Source organism: Drosophila sulfurigaster, chromosome 3, assembly GCF_023558435.1.
Source record: "Drosophila sulfurigaster albostrigata strain 15112-1811.04 chromosome 3, ASM2355843v2, whole genome shotgun sequence".
Classification (NCBI taxonomy): Eukaryota; Metazoa; Arthropoda; class Insecta; order Diptera; family Drosophilidae; genus Drosophila; species Drosophila sulfurigaster.
In genome coordinates this window covers 44,101,018-44,126,327 of record NC_084883.1, presented here as the reverse complement: position 1 = coordinate 44,126,327, position 25,310 = coordinate 44,101,018, and the positions used below count along the sequence as shown (strand labels likewise).

General features: G+C 42.1%; 4 protein-coding genes across 6 annotated transcripts; 2 read left to right on the top strand and 2 right to left on the bottom strand.

The window, feature by feature from the left end:
• Window positions 1-312: 312 nt before the first annotated feature.
• On the bottom strand, window positions 313-14,114 carry LOC133842939 (uncharacterized). Its single transcript, XM_062276246.1, is given in 7 exon segments — window positions 313-2,234; window positions 3,077-5,126; window positions 5,128-5,415; window positions 5,417-5,540; window positions 6,205-6,328; window positions 6,401-6,647; window positions 13,454-14,114. Coding segments are annotated over 7 exon segments (5,211 nt in total). The 5' UTR covers window positions 14,012-14,114; the 3' UTR covers window positions 313-414.
• Window positions 8,168-13,190, top strand: LOC133842936 (uncharacterized). Of its 2 annotated transcripts, none has more exons than XM_062276244.1 (3): window positions 8,168-8,419; window positions 10,802-11,118; window positions 12,023-13,190. In XM_062276244.1, the coding sequence occupies exons 2-3, from the start codon at window positions 11,062-11,064 to the stop codon at window positions 13,076-13,078; spliced, it is 1,113 nt and encodes a 370-aa protein (XP_062132228.1). In that variant the 5' UTR covers window positions 8,168-8,419; window positions 10,802-11,061; the 3' UTR covers window positions 13,079-13,190. The 2 variants fall into 2 exon arrangements, with proteins under 2 accessions (XP_062132228.1, XP_062132227.1); XM_062276243.1 differs by lacking the exon at window positions 8,168-8,419 and adding an exon at window positions 10,407-10,710.
• Window positions 14,115-14,701: 587 nt separating the features above from the next.
• LOC133842940 (TBC1 domain family member 9) lies at window positions 14,702-22,125 on the top strand. 2 transcript variants are annotated; one of them, XM_062276248.1, is made up of 11 exons: window positions 14,702-15,032; window positions 15,541-15,707; window positions 17,663-17,921; window positions 17,980-18,541; window positions 18,602-18,750; window positions 18,810-20,196; window positions 20,262-20,479; window positions 20,609-20,856; window positions 20,959-21,312; window positions 21,375-21,469; window positions 21,525-22,125. In XM_062276248.1, the coding sequence occupies exons 1-11, from the start codon at window positions 14,989-14,991 to the stop codon at window positions 21,864-21,866; spliced, it is 3,825 nt and encodes a 1,274-aa protein (XP_062132232.1). In that variant the 5' UTR covers window positions 14,702-14,988; the 3' UTR covers window positions 21,867-22,125. The 2 variants fall into 2 exon arrangements, with proteins under 2 accessions (XP_062132232.1, XP_062132231.1); XM_062276247.1 differs by having other exon boundaries at window positions 14,703-15,032; window positions 20,609-21,312.
• A 6-nt stretch (window positions 22,126-22,131) lies between these two features.
• On the bottom strand, window positions 22,132-24,891 carry LOC133842942 (pre-rRNA-processing protein TSR1 homolog). The gene is made up of 3 exons (XM_062276249.1): window positions 24,679-24,891; window positions 23,064-24,619; window positions 22,132-22,994 (listed from the first exon to the last, which is right to left on the bottom strand). The coding sequence occupies exons 1-3, from the start codon at window positions 24,782-24,784 to the stop codon at window positions 22,212-22,214; spliced, it is 2,445 nt and encodes an 814-aa protein (XP_062132233.1). The 5' UTR covers window positions 24,785-24,891; the 3' UTR covers window positions 22,132-22,211.
• Between the last annotated feature and the right edge of the window lie 419 nt (window positions 24,892-25,310).

The window sequence follows — 25,310 nt, the reverse complement described above, 5'->3', positions numbered from 1 at the left end:
TACAACGAAATTAATGTTAAAAGATAATTGTAAAAATTATAATTGTAAATATTATATTTGCAAAATATAATGGATAGAAAGGCATGAAAAGCAAACTATTTAATACAGTTAAAATATGGGACTAGAAAAATGCTACAAGAGAAAATGGAGAAAATATTTTACATATTACCATAATCTAGTTAGGTTTTAAGCTATAGCATCTTAAGCTTGAATTCTAAGCTATTTATATTTAGAATAAACTAACTTGGTACTTGCAAAAATATTAGACCGTTCGGATTAATATCTACTAACTAACCCTCCATTAATACAATCTTTGCTGTTGTTATTTAGTTTTATAGCAAAGTGGTTGCTTAAAAATGACAATTAAATGATTTGGTTTAAACACACAGACTACCGAGACACGCCTCTTCTTCATTAATATCCGCCGCCCTCCTCTTCCTCTTCGTTCTCTACAGTAGCTCCCTCCCGGAGCATCTCCACTTTGTGAATGCTAAAGTCAATGTTATAGAAGGGCACATTGAGGGTGACCACAATGCAGTAGAGCAACACCTGCAGATGCCGCGTTCGAAGCAGATAAGAAGCTCCCTGTTGCTTGGGGAACAGTGGTTGATCCTTCTCCTGGCAATCGTACATAAAGTATCCACCATCGTGGCCAGGACAAAAGCCAATGGCCAAAGCACGCTTACGCACCATAACAATGCCATATTGATAGTGACTGAAGAAGTAGATCAAAGCCTCGGAGAGATTCATGCGATTGAAAGCAGGCACACGATACAGTTTGCCATAGCAAACATGCTCGATGTGCACCACAAAGTTAATGGCCTCGAGGGCGCAGTCAATGTTCAGGTTCTCCAGCGAGAACTCATAATCCTCCTTGTTGATCTGAGCAATGCTCTCGGTGAAATACTTGTCGCCACTCACAACAACCGTGTCGAGCAGCTGAGCACTCCAATCCATCAGATTGTAGACGCTGGCAGCACAACAGGCAATCACATAGATGCCCAGATATTGCCGGCCACGATTGAGATCCTCAAAGACCGGTGCCTCGGGATGGAGATTTCCCCAAAGCGACCACAAACGACCCTCAATCTCAACGTCGTATTTCTTGAGTTTGCTCAGCGGCAGATTGCGATATTTGCCAGCAGTGTTGCGACGATTCATGCGACTCCAAACGGGCAGACAATTCTCCAGCTCCAGCCAACCCAACGACTCGTTGGTGGCACAAATCTCGTACTCTGGATGTCCGTAATGCTTGTTGTTGCACGTCATTGGCACCGACAGATCCGTGAGCAGCTGCAAGATGCGTGCATTGGGCGCTGCCTTCTTGTAGGAAAGCACATCCACCACATAGAACATGTACTGATTCTGTTCCTTCCAATCCGCTTGCGAGACACGCTTATCGATGTACTCCAACATGGCATCAACATCAGCAAAGAGAACCCAGGAGGCGGTGTTGCGTTCGGGGAAGCGTTTGGGTCCCTTCGGACATTTCTTCTTTTCCTTTTTGCCATCGCCCTCTTCCTCATCTCCGCCAGCATTCTCCTCCTCCTCCTCCTCGCCACAAGTCTCCATACTCGCATAAGGATCGAACAGGTGATAGAACTCATCGTGGAACAGAGCAAAGCAACCATTCGGTGTAAAGATCATCAGATATTTGCGCGTGCTCAGCGTCTTCTGCAGCTTCTTCTTCATAATGTTGAGTCCCGCTTCGGGTGTCACCTTATTCGGCTTGGCAGCTGGCGTCCACATGCCCATCGGCTCAAAGAGCCGTATCCAAATATCAAATTCATAGTCATCGATGGTCACATGCCGCACCACACGCTCAAAGACCGATTCCAAATCACAGACGCGAGTGGCAATCGATTTGGCATGCGTGATAACCCGATCAATGCGATACGAGTTCCATTGATTTAATGGACGCAGGGAACAACTAATGATGGCCAACGCGGAGGCGAAATAGCAGGCCTTAATCTCCTTGAAGGAGCCCTCATCGCGACCGTCCATATTCATGCTGCCCTGGATCTTAAAGTTGCAATCCTTTTCGCGCATCCGATAGCCGTAAAGTATGGGACGCGGCTTGTACACTTTGCGTATCTCCTTGGGCAGCTTCTTGCCCGGCTTGTGCTTCAGCTCGATCTCCTCCTCGCCCTCGGCCTCCTCCTCCATGTCCATGTAGTCGAGGTCTTCGCCTTCTTCGCCCATGCCCTCATCGATGCCAAGATCCACGTACTCAGCTGAAGGAAATTAGTTGTAAATTTTAATAAGTAGTTTAGTGTAGGTCGAAGTGTGCTCTAAGTGTCCAAGACAGCCTTTAGATGGCCTGATTAATTTGCATACCTCGCTTAACGGTTGTTCATTTTGAATATTTTAGATTGGGTAAATTTTTCATTAAGCTTCCATTATAATTTGAAGTCGATTTTATTTTACAAAAAGTGTTACTACTATTTAGTTTTTTTTTTTTTTTTTTTAAATAAACATTTTCAAAGTTTGACAACAATTACAATTTATCTTAATCTTAATCTCGCATAACGGCCAACTCAACTCATAACTTTTATAAAAAGTGTGCCTCATAACTTATAGTTTTTTGAAAAGAACCCCTTTCAAAGCGTGACTAACTTAACCATTTTACAGGACTCGTTATGAAATAATTGCACCTAAAAACTCGATTAGCGGCCTGAACTGAAATATTATTAGGTTGTTAGGTTAGGTTAGGTTTAATATTTGAGTTAGAAGGTCAGACAATTATTTTACAAACAGAGCGACTCCTTTTTTATAATTTGCAGAAAATAAACTATTCCGTCTTTTTAAATTAATTGGCAAGGATTTGCTATAAACTAATCACACGCAGAAGCTCATGTAATGTCATCAACTGACATAAAAGAATGGCAATTAAGCGAAATCGTATTAAATGAAGCACAAGGCTTTCCAGCTTTCTTTTTCTTTTTTCATGACAATTAAGCGAAAAAATATGCCGCTAAATGAATTTTGTACTGTTTGAAGAAGAATTGGAGCGAGGTCAAAAAAAGGTGTAATAAAGGAGAACCTAGAGCGCACCATAGGTTTAAAGCTAACTTACGTTTACGCTTCTTGCGATCCTCATGCGACTTCTTCGCCTCTAGGAAGTCCTGAATGCGCTTGTTCTCCTTCTTGAGTTCCTCGTCGATGTAGCGCATCTTCTCCAGTCGCTGTTCGCGCAACTTCTTCTTACGCGCTGCCTCCGCATTGTACTCCGCATCATCGTCCGCCTTGCTCCATGGCCGGAAGCGTCCCTTGAGATTATTATCAACTATTTTGATAGCAGCCACAATGTAGTTCATGACATTGCAACCCTGCGGTTTGCAGCTAAACTCAATGCGACGTATCAACGAATCCAGCTCAATGAAGCGCATCATGCAAGCTGGACCACTGCCACTCTTCCGATATCCAATCGCATTACAGGGGAAGCCAATGAACATGTAGAGCAAATTGTATCGCTTGAAGATGATGCACGAAAAGTGCTGACAAACGAGCAGCACGCGATTGTTGTCGATGAGCAACTCCAACAGATCCTGACGCAGCGAGGAATTCACCGAGGACTTGTAAACCTCATTGACCACCAATGAAAAGTTGCTCTTGCCCACAGCGATGTCGGGCAGCTTCTTATTTAGCAAGCACGATAAATTAAACTCATAATTCTGATATTCTTCACTGAAACTATTCACCGAAGTGAGACAGAACTCAATGAGATCCGCATTCCAAGTGGAAACCTTGTACTTGGCAGAAACAGCGCAAGCAACCAAGGCAGAAAGTAATCCACCCAGTTTGGTCATCTCCTCATCCAAAGGTGGCAACTTCGTGGTGCCCATGATGATGTAGGCGCCATCGTGCAACGTCTGATAGTTGCTCTTGAGCTCAAGCTCTTCCTCGATGGTCAGCACACGCTTGAGATCCTCCTGCTCCTCCTCGCCCAGCTCATAGCCACGCTTAATCTTCAGACGCAACGCACGAAGATTCTCTTTATCGGTGCGCAGGAGCACCCGTTGAGCTTGCTTATAGAGATGCGGACGATCGAGTCTGGGTTCAGGCAGCTCCTTAATAATGTTGTTGATGATGGAGAGTATGAGTTCCTCTACGAATTCCTTTTCATCCTTAACAGGTATGCGCTCCTCCTCGGGTATGCTCTCGATGCTCTTCTTCTGCACCAACTCCGCTTCACCCGGTTCATCGGTGAACGTCGGCAAACCCATTTGCAGCGCGGGAAACTTGTTCGTCTGCTGTGACATCACTTGCAACGGACGTATGCAACCAGTGCGTATGCCATGGATAAAGAACTTGCCACCTCGACGCATCTTCAGCGCATTCTGATAGATAATCCTTACAAAGGAATCAAAGGTCGTGTGCATTTGCAACACTGCCAAACCCTTGATGCGATAATCATCGGGATCAACGACCATGCCAACACGATTCCTACGAAAAGGATCGAAGGCATAGAAGAATTCACGATCACGCCAAATGGACAGCACCGAATTGTCGATCTGCAATAAAGCTCCTGGCCACTCGGGCATCTCAAAGATCTGCTGCAAAGCGTGCGTCAACTGCGATTCCATATACGAACTGCAGTCGGTCACATGACCAGTTAACAAAAATGGGGATTTTCTCACTGTTGCCTTGAAAGCTCCCATCAAAAACATTTCGGGTAAGTCAACCACATTCAACTCTGGCTTCTTGTTCTTCCAACGTTTGCCATCTAAACGGAATTTCTTGCGGAGCGTTTTGTAGTAAGCAACACCATAGCGTATAATGTCATCGATGGTCATGGGTCGCCAGAGCTTCGCTAGTTCGAATTCGGAGTAAATCAGCGCTATCAACGAGACGACAAGTGAAGCATTCTTCTCAGTGCCCGAAATTGGTTGTTGAATACCGCTATTGCCACCAGTTTTAACCGCATAATGCTCATTGACCACCGCCCACAGTTTGTGATAATGATATAGCTGATCCTTGCCGATCGGCGCTTCTTTTAGCTTGCCATACTGTGTCAGCGAGATCTCGAATATATTGAATTCATCCTCGGGAGTTAGATCACTAAATTGTGTTATCAAATGCACCAAGTGCTCCACATGTCGTGTGGCCATCAACGAACATTTCCCCTTCCTCAAAATCACGCAAACACAAATCATTGCGACCATTTGCATCAAAGATGAAAAAGGAATTTGTGCAACGCTTCCAGATCAGCAAAAACATGTCGCGTGAGGTGAAAATGCAAGCTGTGTATTTGGAAAAGAAGAGCGAGAGAGCTTTGTACACATTCGGTTCGTTCTTGAATTGTCCTGTAAAGTGTATCACGATCCTTACAGCTGATTGTCGCTCCATCACTTGGGGCAATATATCGAATTCATTGTCCTCTGATTTGTAATTGAGTTTTTGGCTTTTTTTGGAGCAGCTTCACGCCTCGTTTGAGGATGCCATCCATGGTGCCTGCTGTCCAGAAATCGGGATTCATGTGATACGTTTCCACAAAGGCCACAATAATCGCGGCTATTTCACTCGGTCGGTTGTAATAGCTGCAGAGGATGAGTTGTGGTTATTATTTAATTTGTTTTAATTACACTCAATATCCATTAAATAAACCAACAATTGAATAATTAATAATTAATGCATTAACTTTATATTTTCAACTAAGAGAGAAAAATCCATTTACTTATTCATGAATACCCTTATTTTACGCGTCTAATATAAGATAAGCGGATTTAAATGTGACACAATTACACTAAGCTGTTAATAAACATATTTTAAATAAAACACTTTGTGACGTAAATATTGTGTTTCACTTAAAATTAACGTGTTCACTTAAAATCATTTACTTTCATTTAATTTAACGGAGATCAATTTACTTTTTAATTAATCATACAGAATGATGTATACAGTTTTAATTTAATCTTTAATATTGGAAAATGAGAATCCATTACACATTCGACTTACAGCAATAGTGACTAGATGAAACTGATACAAATAATTACTAGTTGAATTAAATGGATTAAGAAATTCTACTCCATACAAAATATTAAATGATTCTAAAATTTGGTAGACAAAAAGCAAAGAATGTTTTTGAATAATGCATGAAATTTAGAAATGAGTTTATGACTTTGAGAAAACCCTCTCAACCTTTTTTTAACTACAATTTTTAATTACTTACATTAGCCTCTAAATTGCAAACACTAAACTTACGTCTGTCTAAATGCTTCTTTCTTGGGTTCGGGGTAAATATTTCGCGTACCAAATACAATCTCAGCTCCAAAGGTTTTTCCCAGCTGTTCGGGAATGTTGTACACGGTGAGTTCGAGATCGTGAGCTGCATTTTTTTGGAAGTGCCTAAATCGAATTAATGGCCAAGAATTAAGGAATACAACTGATTACTACACACCATATTTGGGCAAAGAGGCAGTTATGAAATCTTGGTCCAGATCCATTTCCCTCCTCTGCATGCCCACATTCCAGGTCCACAGATCCTGAGGACTGCAACCCTCGATAATGTCATAAGTGCGCAGATTTTCACCCTCTAAGCCTTCTTGAATCACACGTGGATTATAAGTGGGAAACGGCAACTCCTCCAAGGGCCCAACTTGAGTTTCATTGATATAAATGCGACTTTTGGGACGTTTTAATTCAAGCTAAAGGTGCAGCAAAAACAAGGAAGGTTACAAATCAAATATCTTTACCAAAAATTCCAATATTTGGATGTCAAAATAATAATAATAAGAATAACTAACCCTTTGATTGAAACAACAAATGTTCTCAAACAACCACAACAAAGGTTTAAAAATACATTAAATCCACAAAAAAAGAGTTTATCTACTTTTTTCTCATTAATCAATTGAAATCAGTATTTCTCAACATTTATTACCCAACAGCACGATGTTATAATAATATGAAATGTTAAAGAAAAATTGTTATCAGAATTCTTAACGTGAATAAACTGGTCTTAAGTTTTACTTATATAGAATACAACATTTAAGATTTCTTTATTGTTAAAACGTCTATAAAAGTATTCCATAATAATAATAGCATCATATATTTAACACAATCTATATTTAGCAATGAGCCTCATCTTTAATTTAATTCCCAATTTACTGACTCATGTCCTGACTCACTAACTCACTGGCTAAGCGATTATTAAGCAGACTTAGAGGTATGAGCTAGAATACTTCCATAGCCTTACAACACACTTGTTATAAACCCAAAGAATCAACGGAAATTCAATGAAATATGGGGTCAATGGTCTAAAGGAATATCCGCTCCAACAGCGGGAAAAACTAACAAGTTCTTTACCTAAAAAGCGACACGTATTTCACAACTTTATCTAGCGATTCTCAATGCTATATGCTGCTCATTTGTTATAGCCTCGCAAACAGATGGTCAAGTTTGTATTTTTTTTGGGAACGCCATGGAAATTTTCTGCTGTTGTTTCTTTGTTGTCGTTGTGACTCTTATTGTTGTTGCTGTACGTAACTAATTAAAGCTAATTGTGTATGCCATTACGCATACGCCACGTCGACAGTCGAAGTGTAGACTGAAGACTGTAGGCTGAAGCCTCGCCTGCGCATTGCAAAAAACCCGAAACCATAAAAGCGAAAAAGAAAAATATACGTATACACTTTATATTGTATTGTATATGTAGTATAAAAAGATGATATTCCCTCAGACCATATGCCAAAGTTATCGTTAGCATTGCTTTCACTTGAGTGTGTCCAATGTTGTTCCTGCTGCTTTCTTGGCTGACATTTATGTGCGAGTTAATGCGACATTTCAAGTTGCAAAGCTGAAAATAGCACGCATACGCCACGGATGCCGCAACGCAACGTAACACGCCTATAAATACAAGTACACACACACACACACACACATACATATGAACACCAGAACACACTTATGTACTGTTACATGCTATACTATATACTCGATGTGTATCTAGAGCTAAATATGGAGGCCAGGCCCAGACTATTGGAAGTTAGTAAGCGGCATAAAGTAAGCACGAAATGCCAACTAGACTCTGGCTAACTACTGCACAACGACAACGACATCAACTACGTCTGTGTGAGTGTGGAAGTGTGTGTGTTGGTGAGTGCCTCTATGGCTGGCTGGCCACGCTGACGGCCACAAAACAGCGCACAGAGCAGTAAACAACGAACAGCGCTTAGTGCCACATCACGAATCTTATCGCAAGCGCACGAATGCTCAGCACAACACAGAAAAACCAGCTACATCAATATAGCAGTTATAGCAAGCAGACAGCAGCAACCAACAGCAGCAGCAGCTAAACAAAAAACACCTCAGCAAAAACACGACACGAGCCGAGCCGAACGTACATAGGTCGTAATGAACGAGCCGAACGAATGAACGAACGATTCGGCTGCAGAACAAACAAGTCATCTAACAATAATATGTACGTAAGAAAAAAGCAAAAAAAAACAGAAACGTAAAATAAAACAAGTAAAAGCAACAGAGACAAGTGAGCACTTATAGCATACGACGACGACGACGTCGTCAATAAATACACGAAGTACCGAGTACGTAGTGCGATACTAATACCAACAAAAACAACAAAACCAACAACAGCAGGCAACAACAACAACAACAAGTATGGCAACCCTCTCAACTTTAAATGCGACTGACGCGAAACGTTGGCAAAATGTCAAAGCAGGTACGCGTTTTAGTTGCCAACGCTGTTGCCAACCATGTTGCAGTTCTGCTTGCTGTTGTTGTTGTTTCTGTTTCGACTAAAATGACGCAAGCAGGAGACGCAAGAGCAACCGTTGCAGTTGCTTTTCACTTAAGCCTGTCTATCCTCCATGAATAAATCAATTAAAATTGCTTAAAATCAATACGAGAACTTTACATTAAGAACAAGTTCAAGAAGCTAGCGACTAAACACAGCGCGTGCAATGCAAAATGCAAACTAAACACACTCTGCATACACACACACATATGTATACAGCGCTGCTTGTTTTCAAGTTCAACAAGGAGCAAAAGGCATAACAAGAGAAACCAACAACATCAGCAGCTGCGAACACACGTCAGCAAAGACGAAACTTATGTGTGCGCGCATGTGTGTGTGAGGTTGGTGAGCGTAGCATATGCACATGCCATTAAGATGCTGAAGTTGCATAAAAGCCAAGTCAAACAACACACAAAAGAAGCCCATAGCATGCAATAAAGTCTTGGCTGCCCAGGTGTTTCTTTTTTCCATTCGTTCGTCTCTTCTTCTTAACGAACGAGCGGCCATAACAACACAACGTACTCTCGCAAACACTCACACACACACACACACACGAACGCAGGCACTTACATAGACAGCAGCCAAACAAACAGCAGAGCAGCGACGTCAAAGTAAAGCGCAATAAGAAAGAGCAATGGCAGCTCTCTGCAGAGGCGTAGGCCTTTTTAGCATCCAGTGTAAAGGATCTGCCATAGTGTAAATGGGCTAGAAGAGGCTTGAGGTCTTTCTCAATTAATTATGGCATCGTTTCGGTATTTTTGCGCTGTTGATAAGGCACAATTAATAAGCGACGCCCCATAAAAACACATTAAATCGCATTTTATCAATATCAATATAATGTTTTCGTGCTGCTCCAAACTGTAACCATACTAAAAAAGTTTGAAGAGCTCTCTCTCTCACATTCACTCACACAAACGCAAACGCAGAGTGTCATTTAATGATAGGTCTACACATGTACAGTGCATGTATTATTTGATTTTGCCTTATCTGCAGAAAAGTTAATTAGCTTAGCGTTGCTCAAACTCAAAAATACGAAACAAAAAAGAGAAATGTTTCAATTTGTAATTGCAGTATAATTTGCATTAACACCTACGCCCCTGAACTATTCAAAAAGGAAATCAAGAACATAAGTATGTAACTAACAAATAAGCGCGTAAATGAAACGAATAAATTAAGCGGCAGCGACGCTGACTGCGCTGCCCACGTCAACGTTGGTCGGCTTTTGCATAGAAGCGAATGCAATGCTCAACAGCAGCAACAACATTGCGAACGTTTCTCCATTGCAAATGTGTGTGTGTGAATGTTTGTAAAGCAGCTGCTGCTGCGTGTTGTTCGTTTTAATGCCTCCCCGTAGAACTAGTTCGAACTAGTTCCCCAACTACATGCATACGTGAATAGCTTGCACTTAATAAACGTTGTCCTAGCAATAAATTGGGATATTTTTAAGTGTGAAAATATAAAGTTTACTCTTTTCTCTCGTGTCCATAACACTCCTATCCTTATCTAACAAACGAGCATCTAGTAACACATAGCATTGGGGCTGCATTAGCGCATTTCAGTTGCTACAACAACAGCAAGCACTTACACACACACACACACAAAGAGGTACATACACGTGCGCACTTAAAACGACAGGCAGGCGACTGTTGTTGCCGGCCTGTGCTTGTGCTGTGCATAGCGAACCGTTTTTATTTCATACGGCCGCAGAGAGTCTCAGCAATAACAACAGCAACAACAAGAACGAACGAAACGAACGAACATACGGCAAACACCTGAAACCGAAAAGGAAAAAAAAAATACAGTGCACAAGTGTTACTCAGCGACCAAGCACGCGTGTAAAAATGTCGCCTCGCCAGCAACAACAATAGCAACAACCACAGCAAAAGCAACGAGAATAGCACACAAAAACAATTGAATAACTGAACGCGACGGGCGTCATAAACTAAAACAGAGCAATTGTAAAAACAATAAACTCATTTTGGGCGTCATTTCAACAAATTTCCAATTCTAAATTGCATTTCCATTTTTGCTTTTCTTCTATTTGCGCAGCATTTAAAGGAGTCCCACAACAACCAAACAAACGTGCAAGCAAAACGTGAACGCACTGCGCTCTCTTCGTGTGCTCTCTGAGAGCGAATTAGAGAGAAAGAGTGAGAGTGAGAGAGGATAGCAACAGCGCAATTGGCTTTCCAGCAGCTTGAGCTTTCATTTTGAGGACGCTGCGCAGCTGTCGAGACGTCAGAGAAAGAGAGTGGGAAGGAAAGTTAAATATTGAAACTGCACATTTTGTGCAATCGCGCACAGCAGCCATGGCCACGACAGCAACAGCAGCAACCACAAAAAAGGGCATCAACAACAATAAAGGGGTAAGTAAATGTGTCTCCATGTTGTCTGTGTATTAACTTGGCCTTTTAAGCTGGCCGAGGGTTGATTTTTTATGCGTTGTTGCTTATGCCATACGCACACAGACACACTCATACCAACAGATGCACTTGCGTGCGCGTTAACAAGACCGAACATTGAAACGCAGTGGCGTAGCATTTAGCTTTGGCAAGGGGACGATTTTAGAGATATTACTAGGAGACGATTTTCGGTATATTATCTTCGTTGGTGGGAAATAAATAGAATCAGTTATTAGAATCATTAACAATAATAATTTAAATAAAACTAGAACGATGATTTTAGAAATACAGAAGAAAAAAAACATATTGAACTAATTAACTACGCTACTGCTGAACTTTTTTTCGCATCTTTGTTTTGATGTGCCCTTTGCTATTTTCATACCCAGTATATTTTAAATAAACCGCTATTATTACTGACAGTAGAAAGTTCAGGAAACTATTAATCTAAATTTGATAGAATAATTGAATCAGGCAACGACCAAAAAAGCATGTATTTTAATTAATCTATTATTATTGGTTGTTGAAGTTGAAAAATATTTATTCATTAATAGAATTCTATGCCCAATATTGAAATAATATAAAAAACTATTAAAATAAATGAACATTGATCTTAATCCTTAGTTGATATGCATTTATGAAATTGCAGATTACATTTAAAACGTTGCCTAATCTAAATTAAAAAAAAATAATTGAAATTAAATAGTTCTACTTTGAATAATTAAGGCTTCTAAAGTTCTAAGTACATATTAATTAAATTATTTAGGTTCTTTTATGAAGGCGCTTCTTATAAGTTTTTAATTCTGAACTGTAGATTATTAATTATTTTACATTTAAAAATATGCCTAATCTTGAATATTTTTTCTTGCAGGACAAAACCAAATCTCGTCGCAATGAACGCAACATTTTGACCTTCTACGAGAAGATTGCCGTGATACGTTACTACGATGAGACGAATATCTCACGGAATAGTTTGGCCAAGATGTTCCACTGTTGCGCTACCCAAATACGCCGCATTCTGGAGAAGAAGCGAGAGTTGTTGCAACAACTGGCCACTCTAAGCGAAGCGGATGCTTCGATCATCATTGAGGAGATGACGCGCAAGCGTCGCAAGTTTGAGATGAGCGCCATTAGTTTCTTGTTGCACGAATGGGTGGAACGTTGTCGCCAGTTGCGACTTGGCGTCAGCATCAGGAATCATACGCTTAAGGAGACGGCACTCAAAATGGCAGCTGTTCTCAATTTGCCAGCATTTCGACCATCTTATCGCTGGCTGAATCGCTTTCGTGGCAAATACAAGTACGAGGACGATGACTTGGGCTACATGGGACCGAATCCAGTGTCCAGCACGCTGCCCGTGGAGCAGATTATTGTAGAATTTAAACAATCGCTACCCAACTTTATGCAAAAGGAACTGGCGGATACCACAGACATTGATGGGAATACGAAGCTAAAGATCACAGCGCCTACGCCGGATTTTGTTAATTTGTCGAGCGAAAATAGCGAAATCTCTGATGACGACGACGGAGTTGAATTGGTCACCTGTGAGCCAAGTGTGCTTCACTCCCCTGCCAGCACATCGGATGGCGAAGACGAAGTGCCTCAACCTCAGCCGCCACAGCAGCCCGCTCAAGATGCGGCCTCGACTAGTCTACTTTTAAATGCCGGCACTTGTTCGCTGCTGAGCAGCGTTTTTCCCCACTTGGCCATCATACATCAGTTTGCGCTCATGAACTCCGATGTGCAGGCACTGGAGCTGATCTCGCAGCTGGGCGTTCACATGCAACAGCAAGCCACCTCGGGCGCTTATCGCGCTTCCCTAACTATGGCGCCAAGTGGCGACGAGCACAATGCTATCGGACTGCCAATGGAGCTGCCGCCGGGAAGCATCTTTGCAGACATTGATGATATAGAGTTGATAGAATAAGCTAATGTACAATGCTAAGATGCTAGGCTACAAGTTACTAAGTTACAGTTGCATGTAGTCGACTTAAGATACCCGCTAAACATTTATGAAGAATAGATAACTATTAAGAGTGGTTGCACGTTGAGCTTTATCATTGGGAGGAAAGGAGGTTTAATTCGCTACAGATAAAAGTCGCATATAAAGATCATCATAAAAGATGGATGGACAAGCAGATTCCACTTCCCTAATTATTCTATTTAAGGCGGCTTGGTCGAACATTAAAACTAGATATCTCTGACGAATAGAAATATTGTCGGCAAAATTTGAAACCCACAGCTCACCTACTTTTTTTTTATCGTATTTCTACCGGGTATGTAAAGTCAGTGCAGTACTCACCATGCGCTTGTCGGGTATAATGATCATATCGGTGCTGCATTCCGGTGTCGCTTGCTCGGGCTTCACTTCCGATTCCTCCCCCTCGCCCTCGGCAGCATCCTCCTCCTCTTCCCCCTCTTCCAAGTTCATGGGGCTATTAAGAGCCACCAAATCTTTGGGACATATTTTATCAATGCGCGCATCGTGCTCCACCAGTCCCACCTGCATTTTGGACATTATGATACGCTCACGCATTATTGCATTGGTTTTGAGCTCCTCTGGTGTGCGTTGTGGCACAATGCACATGCTGAACTCATCGTAGAGATCGCACTTCTTCTTGAACGGGCGAGAGAAACGCGACTCTTCGGCCTTTTGATGCAGGCGACGCAACTCATCCTCGATGGTCAGCACATGTGAGATTGTCGAGTTTGGCGGTTTCTTTTGGCACACGCGATCTCGGGGCGGACAACTATCCACTTTCCACTCGGTGATTACATTGTCGCCCATATACGTTCGGACTGCATACGGATTCTCGGAGGGACTTGCGTCCGCATTGACTTCAACGAACTTTTTAAGCATTATGCACTTAAAATTTAGCAGCAAATAAAATGTGAATTGTTTACAGTAAATTTGGTGATCGGATTCGTTTTGTTTGTTTGTTATTGAACAACCACACACGATTGATTAAAATTGTTAGCTAAACCACAAAAAGCCTACTCGTTTTTGGCGCGTTCAAAAAATGTGCAGTGCTGCCAGACCCACATAAAAAGATGTATTTCAGTAACAGAGCGCTATTAGTTAACAGCGTACAAACAAGTTAAGCTGCTATCTGGGACCAACAACAAGCCTTAACACAGCGGACGAATGGAAAAAAACATTGAATTTCCATTTCGTATTTTCTACAATAGAATATTATTTATTAAACCTATGATCTGTAGAAAGAGACCACTTATATAGCGTAAAATTCTCAGAAAAAACAAGCTGTTTAAAAATTCGCGGCTTCTTGCACATTTTGGTAAAAATACCGCAATAAACGAAGAGAAACCAGCTGACAGGTGAATTTGGTATATCTTATCGAAATACGAACAAATGCAAACCACATTATGTTAACTTAAAATGCTTTAAACAAAACTTATGTCTTCAAGAAAATAATAAATAAATAATTCATAATGAATTTCCACATTATGTTGGCCAAGAATTCTACGATCACAAATCGATATTTAAAAACAATTCAATCTATCGATGCATCGATAGTGCCAACGATGTTTCTTGAGCTCTCAGAAAACAACAACAAACGTGAGCACGACGGACAAACGACAAGTTAATAAAAAGTGCATTCGCTGCGTGGTTTAAGCAACTAAATTATTGTAAAGTGTACAATTCGCATTGCATACGAATTGATTTTGCCGCAGATGTAACAAAACGCGACGCACAAACACTGTGCTCGCTTTTCTTGGCGTGTTTTCGTTTTTTCTTCATGGGCAAACTATGAAAATTGATGAAACGATAATTTGACGACTCGTTCAGCAGAAAAATTAAAAACAACAAACAGCAAAATGTGGATTCAACCGAAGGATTTGCTGCTACCATCGCCTTTCTGGTAAGTGACAACAAAATTAATTTCACAACTTGGGGGTGTTGCCTTCTTCTTCCACTATGCATTGGGATGCTGTGCACAGCCATCGAAATTCCCCCACACCCGCAGTTCCAGCAGCTGATTAATTTAAAGTACACACACGCACGCAAAACACAACAGTATTTTCGTGTAGGTGTATGCATGTATTGTGTGGCTTTGTTATTGTTGTTGTTGTTTCTTTCGCGAACTATAAGCTGATAACTAATTGAGCAGAATTCAAGTCACCAACTCTGCTCTTGCTCATTCTCCCTGCACAGATTCTCCAAGCACAGTTGCTGAACAAAGAGTCAGCGAGAGTTTCAAAATATACATATGATTGTTCTTTTTTTGTTTTTGCTGTTGTGGTTCGCAGCACAACTGTTTTTGTTGCTGCGTAATACCAACACACTCCCAACGCACACTCTCATGCACCCGCTCGTCTATTTGAGTATTTATGATGTTTATTTTTTGATTTCGCTTTTTTCTGTTACAGGATCGCTGAAATGTATTCCAAGTATTTTGTGCTACAAAAGCGACGCGGGCACGGCGAATCTCGTGGCTTTGGCTCCATGCTGGTGGGCACCTTTGACAGCGTCATGAGCACCAAACCGGCGCCATATCGCATACTGCATCAGACGCCCTCCTCCGAAGTTTCTTACGGTAGGTTTGCCATCTCCCCTTTCTACCTCCCGTTTAGCACCTTATCAGCGAAAGAGAGGTATACATATTGGATTTGGGTGGGGGAAGTATTGTCCATTCACTCGGCGACTCACTGACTCATCCAATGCATACACACTAGGGAAGGCAGATCTATACATGTGTTATACGTATGTACATATGTATGCGATAGATTTGTGTTGCAGTGGGACGAATGTGTTCACACATTTACAATTAATAGAGTGTACTTCTGGGTTCTCGTTACGCAGGTAAAGATGTTTTTCAAGTGTCTATGAATGGCTAAAGAAAAGATGTTTATGAAGTGCCTTTGAGTGGCTTTAAAGAGATGACATATATGATATCAATTCTGAGTTTTCACTGTATACTATATAGAGTATAAAATATAAGTGAGCATAAAAAGTTCAATGATACAAAAAAGGAATACTCGAAGATACAAGTAATGTAAAATGAGAGAAAAAATTGATATATATTTTAGGAAATGGAAATTTAAAAAGAATTTATAGATAATTTGAAAAGACGGAAATATGTTTGCCTGGGCAGATCTTATTATCGATAAGCAGGTAAAGATATTTTATAACATTAAACACTGTACCATTATGGAACACAGAAGTAAACTTTTAATGCTGTGTACAATAATTATTAAGTAAACAAACAATAAATGTGTCAGTTAATAATGATAGGACAATAAATAATAATGAATAGGTAATATAATACTACTAAGGAATGGAACAAATATAAAAGAAGACAAGAGTATTGAACAATGTGAATACTTATAGCGTTAGCTATTCTTAATGAATAAAATAAATGCGACATAATGTCACGTATCAGCACCAATAATTCAATGGTTAGCCTTAGTAAAGTTCACTACTCAATACATTTTTTCTTTTAACAAAGAACTTTGCAGTGAATGCACTGAAAAGGAAATACCATTGATTATAGTACATATATTTATAGATTATGTATATTATATGTCCTTTAAAATTTAAATAAAGCTAGAAAGCAATGCAATTTTCGGAAATACATTGACTTTGATCACTTTCATTGCTCTTTTAAACATAACTAAGTATATTGAATAAAATTGACATGTGGTATTAAGCTCATACCAATAAAAGTAGAGTAGCACTAAGGAGGTCTATATACAAATAAACAAGCGAATTGAGAGTTAATGCTGGAGGTAAAAAAGAAACTTATAATAACTTAAGATCAGAAAACGAAAACAATTTGTGTAAATTTTAGCTCAGAAGAAAACTGTTAAATTGAATTGAAATTTGACTGGTGATTTTGGCAATATTCTATATAATTTATGCTGTCAGTATTGAACTCTGTTGACATTCGGGTTCAAATGTCTTCAATCAAGCATTTGAAATATCTTCATTTATAATACAAATTCACTTGTGGCTGATATCTGATTGTTTGTTTGTTCAGCTGATATCTAGGTTTGTGTGTTCCACACACACAACAATCTTACATATTCACATATATCGTATATACATCTATAAAAATCAGCTCAAGTAACAGGCGAAAAGAAATCTATAGCAAGCAGCTGTATTTATTTTTGCTGCGTAATAATAAAGATTGTAAATATATGAATTCAATTCCTTGGGGACTTTAGCCCGCATAAATGAAATGCTACAATGATTTTTAAAATAATTTTATTTTAAAGCTCGAACAACTTTTTTCTATTTTATCCATTTCATTTGTAAATTTTGACCGCAGACAATGAGGTCTTTAAGCGGCTTTAGCTTGCATTTAAAACATATTAAATATAAATACTCATTTGCTGTATTAATAAATAGTTCTGATAGCTCAGCAAATGTGTCAACCCCCTTAGATAACTCAAAGTAACACAGTATATAGAATTGTTTATTTGATAGCATTACAAATTATGAGAGCACGGTTTTCTAATAGTTATTATTATGATTATTCCTTATCGCTAGAAATTGCAATTGGTCTGACGCAAGACGAGATCGTAAAGGACTGGGAATGGCTGCAAACGAATCTCTTCAGTGTGCTCAATGAAATGGAAAATGAGGAGGAAGTGACAAACTTTACAATCTGCAAAATACAATCGCTGTATGCTCAAAATAATCAAGACGATACCGGTGAATCGCCGGACTTTAAAGTGATGACCTCACAGTTTCGAAAAATCTTCAAAATGCCCGAAGAGGAGCGTCTGGTCAACTCGTATTCAGCGACGTAAGTGCAATAGTCCCAAAAATTGAATAGTTTGTTAATTTCTTTGTGTTTTCTGCAGATATGTCAAGAACAAAATACCAAGGCAAGGACAATTGTACATCTCGCTGAATCATGTCTGTTTCTATTCCTATATCTTGAGCGAGGAGATTAAGCGTATCATACGTTTTGCGGAATTGGAGGACATCAGTCGCAGTGGCAAAACAATCTATTTGAAGACTACCAATAACATGACCTACAATTTTACGCTGATCTTTAATGCAAGTAAAGCGCATGCTCTAATCGAGCAGCTCAATAAGATGGCCATACAAAAGCTGATACAGGATCCAGAGAGTCCTGTTGTCGATCACGACACTTCGAATTACACACGCTTTGCCACAAAGATGTCGAAAGAACCTGTGCTCCTGCGAGACTTGACAGCACGTCAGAAATCCGAGGAGTTTCGAGTTTATTTCCGTCTACCACAAACAGAAATTATTGATGGCAAAATCAAGGCGGATATCTGGACGCCGTACTCGAAGCGTTTTCATGCCGGCTACATTTATCTATCGCCCAATTTCTTCTGCTTTCGCAGCGATGTCAAGGATTTGGTTAGCCTTGTCATACCCATGAAGACTATTAAGGTGAGTTAAATGTTAAGAAACCTTTATAAGCAATTACTTGATTAATATTACTATTTGCAGAGCGTCGAGAAGAAGGACGATGGCCAGCAGCGTTATGACAACCAGATTGTCATTTTTTCGTCGGATAATGTGCCCTTCATGTTCTCAAAGATTGTCGATCGTGAAGTGCTCATCTCCAAGATCACAGATCTACTTTCCCGCATACACATGTAAGATATTTTTCCCAATTTAAGTAATATAAAGTATTTCAGTGTAATTTTTCTTACAGTCCCGTGAGCAGGGAGCGCGCTAAATATGATATATCCTGGAGTAAGCAGACTGCTTTACTCAACACATTCAAGACGCAGTTCAGTCCCGACATACAGAAGAAACAGGAACAAAAGTTAGCAAGATGGGAGGATCATTTTCGTGATTTTGGACGTGGCATCGCGATGTTTCGCACTACAGATGTGATCAATTTGATTGTGGAAGGCATACCCGATAAATTGCGACAGGAGATCTGGCTCATCTTCTCGGGTGCCATACATGACAAGGAAATGAATCCTGGACTGTATGAGGATCTCGTAGAGAAGGCTGCCTGCATTAAAAATAGCTTTGTCCACGACGAGATCGATCGTGATTTGCCACGCTCGCTACCAGAACATCCGGCCTTCCAATGCACTGATGGCATTGGCGCCTTGCGACGCGTGCTCCAAGCGTATGCATTACGGAATCCGCAGGTTGGCTACTGTCAGGCCATGAACATTGTATCATCGGTATTTCTATTGTTTTGTGATGAGGAGAACGCCTTCTGGATGCTGGCGGCGCTCTGCGAGAATCTATTGCCTGACTATTACCAGGACAAGATTGTGGGTGCCCAAATCGATCAAGGTGTGCTCAATGAGTTGGTGGCAACGCACCTATCCGATTTGCATGAACATCTGGAGCGATTGGGTGTCATAAAGATGATCTCCATCTCCTGGTTCCTCACCATATTCATAAGCGTCATCAGCTACGAGAGTTCGCTGCAAATTCTCGATTGTTTTTTCTACGAGGGCGCCAAAATCATATTTATGATTTCGCTGCAAATCATCGAATGGAATCGAGACAAGCTGCTCGATTGTCAGGACGATGGCGAAGCTATGCTGGTATTGCAAACGTATTTGGAGGGCATCTACAATCCAGAGTATCAAGTGCCACCGCCCACAGACAAGCGCAAACAAGAACGCCCCCAAACCCAAACAGTGCAGACTCTCATCTACGAGGCGTATACGAAATTCGGTGCAGAGCTCACGCAACAACGCATCGAGGAGTTGAGAAATAAACATCGTCGACTCACTGTGCGACAATTTGACATTGACAACGAGAAGACTATTGTGAAGGCGCATGTCCAGAACCCATACTTCGAGCGCCTTGAGCTGCACACGCTGCTCACGATTATCAGAGAGGAGAAGCTGGTGCTAAAGTCGGTTCAGCAGCAGCAGAAGACACAAAGCTTGAGCGAGGCGCCACAGCTGCAGCATCATCAATCGCCCGCACGTGATATTATGCCAGGCGGCGGCAGTGGACGCCATGAGGCCTACTCGGTTAACTATGAAGTATTCCACACGCTTTTCAGCGAGCTGACGCCCTGGCGCAAATGCGTCAGTGTCGACATAGCCGAGAAGCTGTTCAGGGTAAGTCGCAATTTTTTTGCACATATTTGTTATATGATTTTAATGGAAATTATCTTTTTAATCAGCTCACGGATAAGAAGGGCACGGGACAGCTGGACTTTGGGCAGCTTGTCAATGCCTTGGGCTTGGTTTGCTCCAACAAGAGCACGGAGAAGTTGAAGCTGTTGTTTGTGTTGCATTTGCCGCCGCTGTTGTCGAAGGCGGAAATTGAGCGCACACGTCGTCCTCGTCCACGCACCAAAGATGATGCCGAGGAGGCCATCGAAGCGGAGGATTTCTTTGAGTAAGGCTTTATTATAAAGTAGAAGAGTTACTCTTATTTAGAGCTAACTGCAAATTAAAATAGAAAACTTTTTTTTATGTTACTTTTTCGCTTTCGAATGTTTGCTAATATTTTTTGTCTTGCTTACAGTGATGATGCCTCCGAGTCGATTGAAGCGCTGCCATCGCCATCGGATCAGAACTTCGATGCCGATGACTTTGCCTTGATCAGCGCCACACAGCATTTGCATAATCTGGCTGGCATATCGGGCAACACATTCATGGACTTGTCACGCACACCGAATCTATCGCTGAACTCGAATGCCTCGTCGCTGGCGCATCGCAACTCGACGTTCTATGTGGATCTGCCGGGTGCTGCTGGCCTAGCTGGACTGTCGGGTACTGCAACACGCACTGATGCTGGGCAGGAGGACGACTACGACATCGGCCTACACCAGCAGGGACGTTACGAATCGATTGACACATTTTCGGATATTTCAGATTTGGGAGCGGCCCGCATGACGCCCCCGACGACAGCTGGGGCTGCATCAGCAGCAGCAGCTGGTTCAAATGCGGCTACAGCCGCCGAGCAAATGCTACTGAACGTTGAGACTATATCGAATTTCTCGCAGATCAGCGATCTGGTTGCAGCCACACGACTTGATCGTGCCGACTCCAACGCTACGGACACACGCAGCCTGGGCAGTCTGGGCTATTTGCTGGATCAACCCAGTGAGGGAGCCGCTGGCGGCCATTCGCCAGTGCCGCATATGCGTAAAGAGAATTTCCAGCTGCTGTGGCGCAGCATTATCGAGATCATGGGTTGTGTGCAGGACGAGGATATGCGACGAGCATGTAAGTAGCGATAACGAAAACAGCTTTCGAATATTTAGGCATGTTCTTTTTCACGTTGACAGATGAAAATCTCATTGAGTTGGGCAACAGCAATATCAAAAAGGAGCCGAGCTTGGAAAGCTTTACACAGCTAAATTTGGCAGGCAGCGGAGATGAGGTAAGTTCATATTTTCTCTTCTCTAGAGTGCTATTAATGTGGTCCTTAATTACAGCAACCGGATAACAATGGCAATCCCACAACGCCGGCTGCAGAGCCGAGCAGCACAACGCGTCTGTTTATTGCGCTCGAGGAGGAGCTGCGACAGGCCAAGGCAGCCGCTGCGGGTGGAGGATCCGCTGCAGCCACAAGAACAACAAACACAACGAGCAGTGGCAGCAGCAGCAGCACAAACATCTCAGATGGTTGGCACATATCCATCAAACAGTTTATCGCCACAGCGCTCACATGCGAATGCATTGAGAAGGCATTCCAGACGAGCACACGCATTGTGGAGCAGATCGAACAGCTGCAGAAGAAGAGACGCAAATGCTTGTCCACCAACTACAACTACTAAATTCCCCCCCCTCAATCTCTCCCCCGTAGAACCCAATGTATTAGCCATAAAAAAGAAACTCTCTATCCACCAACCCCAACTTCCCTCAACAGATAGGACTGTGCAATGCGGCTTGAACCGTCGTTATATACCGTTTTATACATAAAAATGTTTGTATGTGTTGTGTACCCGTCTACTATCCGAATTAGTTAAGCCAATTGTTTGTGAATATATAGTTCTATTATACCTATTATTATTACATTATATGAAAAGATAAAAGTCCAACTTAATGTGTGGCAAATTTATTTCAATATATATGCACAGTTATATATCGACATAATTAATATACACCCATCAAATCGTTTACTACTGATCCATTTCCACATCCTCCAGCTGTTTTGAGTTCCTCCGCGCCGCCGACTCCTGGCGAGCATGCTCCGCGCTCCGCACCAGACACTCCTCATAGTTCCACTTGGGGAAGACGCGTTTGTAGAGATACATGAATGCGGTGTCATAGGAACGCAGCTGGCCATCGAAATAGCACTTCATATGACCATGTGTGCCCAGCGATTCCTTAATGTGACCCAGACGACCGCATTTGGTGCGTAGTTTCACCGGCTTGAAGTACTCCACGTCCTCCTTGTAGAAGAACATGTAGCGTATGGTGGCCGATTTACGATTGATGCGCATCGGATGTCCACTGAGCACCACACGCTTTAGCACAATGCGATCCGGATTGCAGGAGAGCAGGCGACCACGTGCCACCAAAGCAAGTGTGGAATCGGGATTCACCTTGAACGCCAGTATGGCAGAGGGTGGAAACTGTATGGGCGCATAGAAAGTGGCGCAAACAGTTTCGTAAGGTCTGAAGAACCGTTCAAACTTGTGCTTATCCCCGTTGGTGTGCTGACTGTAAATGGGATTGACGACAAATCGGCGATAGCCACACTGCACAATCAGTTGCTCCTTGGACTTGAGAGGCACTTCAGAGTCAGGGATGCGCTGCAACACCACATTCATCACACACATCTGATGCTCATGCGGCAACATTCCGTAGACAATCACGTTGTCGGTGTACTGTGCGGATCGGAACGCATCCCAGCGGCTTTGGGACACGTTGATCACATGCAGCGTGATGTACAAACCTGGCTAGAAATAGAAAGGAATTCATTTAGCACTTTAATTAAGTGATTAAATAAATATGCTTAAATGACTCACCTGAATGCCCACGAAATCCTTAGCCTCTGTGAGGATGCGACGCTTGGTACGATCGAAGTTCTTAAACTGATAGATGCGCGCATAATCGCTGGGCAGATTCTCTTTGGCATCCCAGGGCGAGGTGCGGAACGATTCGAGGCCGCGATACTTTTGGAAACGCTCGTGAGCCGGCACATCGAGTGGCGTGTCGATCTCATCGGGCCACAGCTGATCCGTGCGCGCCTGCTGCAGTTTTTGCAGAGATTCACGCTCCTCTTGGAAGTCCATTTGCTGATCGTATTTTTCGTCATTGATCGCTGCTTCCGAGGAGACGGAAACACTGTCCAAATACTCTTCTGTGTCCGAGTCACGCTTCTCGTACTCATCCTCGAACGATTTATTGTCACAGGACATGAAGTCCTCATCCTCGTCCTCTTCATCGTCACTCATATCTTCATCATCCTCATCGTCGTCGTCGTCATCACCGACCTTGTCCTCTACCTCCTCGACATCAGGTATCCAGGCAGCTTGATAATCACTGTAACCTTTTGGCACACGTTTGATTAGACGCGTCTTCTTGGTTTCTTTTTGCGAGGCCTCGATTTCCTCCTCCGTTGGCCACGTTTGCTCCGCATCCATGGGATCAGGTATATTCTCCGCTTGCAGCGACGTTTGCTTAGCCGGATTGCTGACAGCCAATACGCGCACCTCCGTGGACTCGCCTTCGCGACTCTTGTCCAGCTTGTAAGGATCAGGTGGTCCATCGACTTGACCCAGCTGATAATCGCCAAGACCAGGTATATGCACTAATCCGTTCACATTCAACGATTGACCACGCAGAAAACCAGTTATTTTCAGCGTACCGAGCTCGCCGTTGGGCACATATTCTACGACATCGCCAAACAGATGTGGACGATTCTTGACGTTATGAAGAACACGTTTCTTTTGCCCTCCAATGCGTCGCATCACATTCAATCCTTCACCTGAGCTATCCAGCTGCATTAGCTTCTCTTCCGGCAGCAACTTGGTGATGAACTTTTGTGCCGCCTGCTTGGCAGCTGTGCGACGCTTGGGATTTATGGACTCGAGATCCATCAGAGCAACAACAGGTGTGGGAATGCCCTGAGCTGAAATCATGTTGAACACCCGCTGTCCCCAGCGATCGAAGATCTCATCCTCGCCAAACGACGCGGAGGTTAGCATCAGCGTTGTGTCGCACACCTTCAGATAGTCGAGCACAATCAACTCGTTCCCACGTCCAATGGGAGGCACCACAAATGCGAAGCGTTGCTTGAACCGCGGTAGATTCATATAAACAATGCCGCTGCCTGATTTCTCCACCACAATCTCGCTGTCGCAACTCTCCAGGATGGCCAATGCAGAGTAGGCATCGATTTGCTCGTGCATCGGCAGCAAACAGACCAGAAACGGAGCCGTGTTTTGGCCACCAAGTTGTCGCTTCTGCTGCAGAACTTCATCGCGTTTGTTTTTACGCAGTTGATTCATTTGATTGCGTCGCTGCTCCTTGCGTTGCTGTTGCTTGTGCTTATGCGAAATTGCCTTCAAGCCAACTTTGCCTAAAAACAAAACAAATTAATGCTGCACTTGTTGTTGAGGTGCAAAACACAAGACAAACCTTTAACTGCATTGTCGATGGCGCCTTTGGAGCGATGACGTCCGGTTTTATGCGCCTTATTCGTTTGCTTCAACGGACCAGGCCGATGAAATGTATGATCCGCCATGTTTGGCTTATTTATTACCACAAATTAAAGCGAAATTATCAATATTTTTACAGCGTATTGTTTTCCTTACAGGCGAGGCAAGCACATGTTTCCAAAAGACTTATCGATATCGTTCAATCGGGATATCGATGGCAGCTGCGCGAAGTGTGACCACACTCAATTTATAGTGTTGCAAGCGTAAGAAATGTTTTTACACTGCAGAGCGCGGAAATTCAAATAAAACACCAAGTTGTTTGTTTTTTAACCACATTCAATGTAAATATGTATTTGTTGTTATGGTATATTTTTAGTTCATTACATATGTGTGTGTGTATGCAAGCAAGCTTGCTTACAAATAACGTTGTTTATTTTATATGTAAGTTTATTTTCCATATGATAAGTATGCGTTGGTTTCTCCGAATGCATCCGTTAGTTGAATAGTTGTAGTAAGTAACTGCATATATTTCTTTTCTTCTTTTTTCTTTTTTGTTTTGTCTTATGTATTGCATATAGAGCATGCCGAAAGTTTTACATAGAGTTTTTTAAC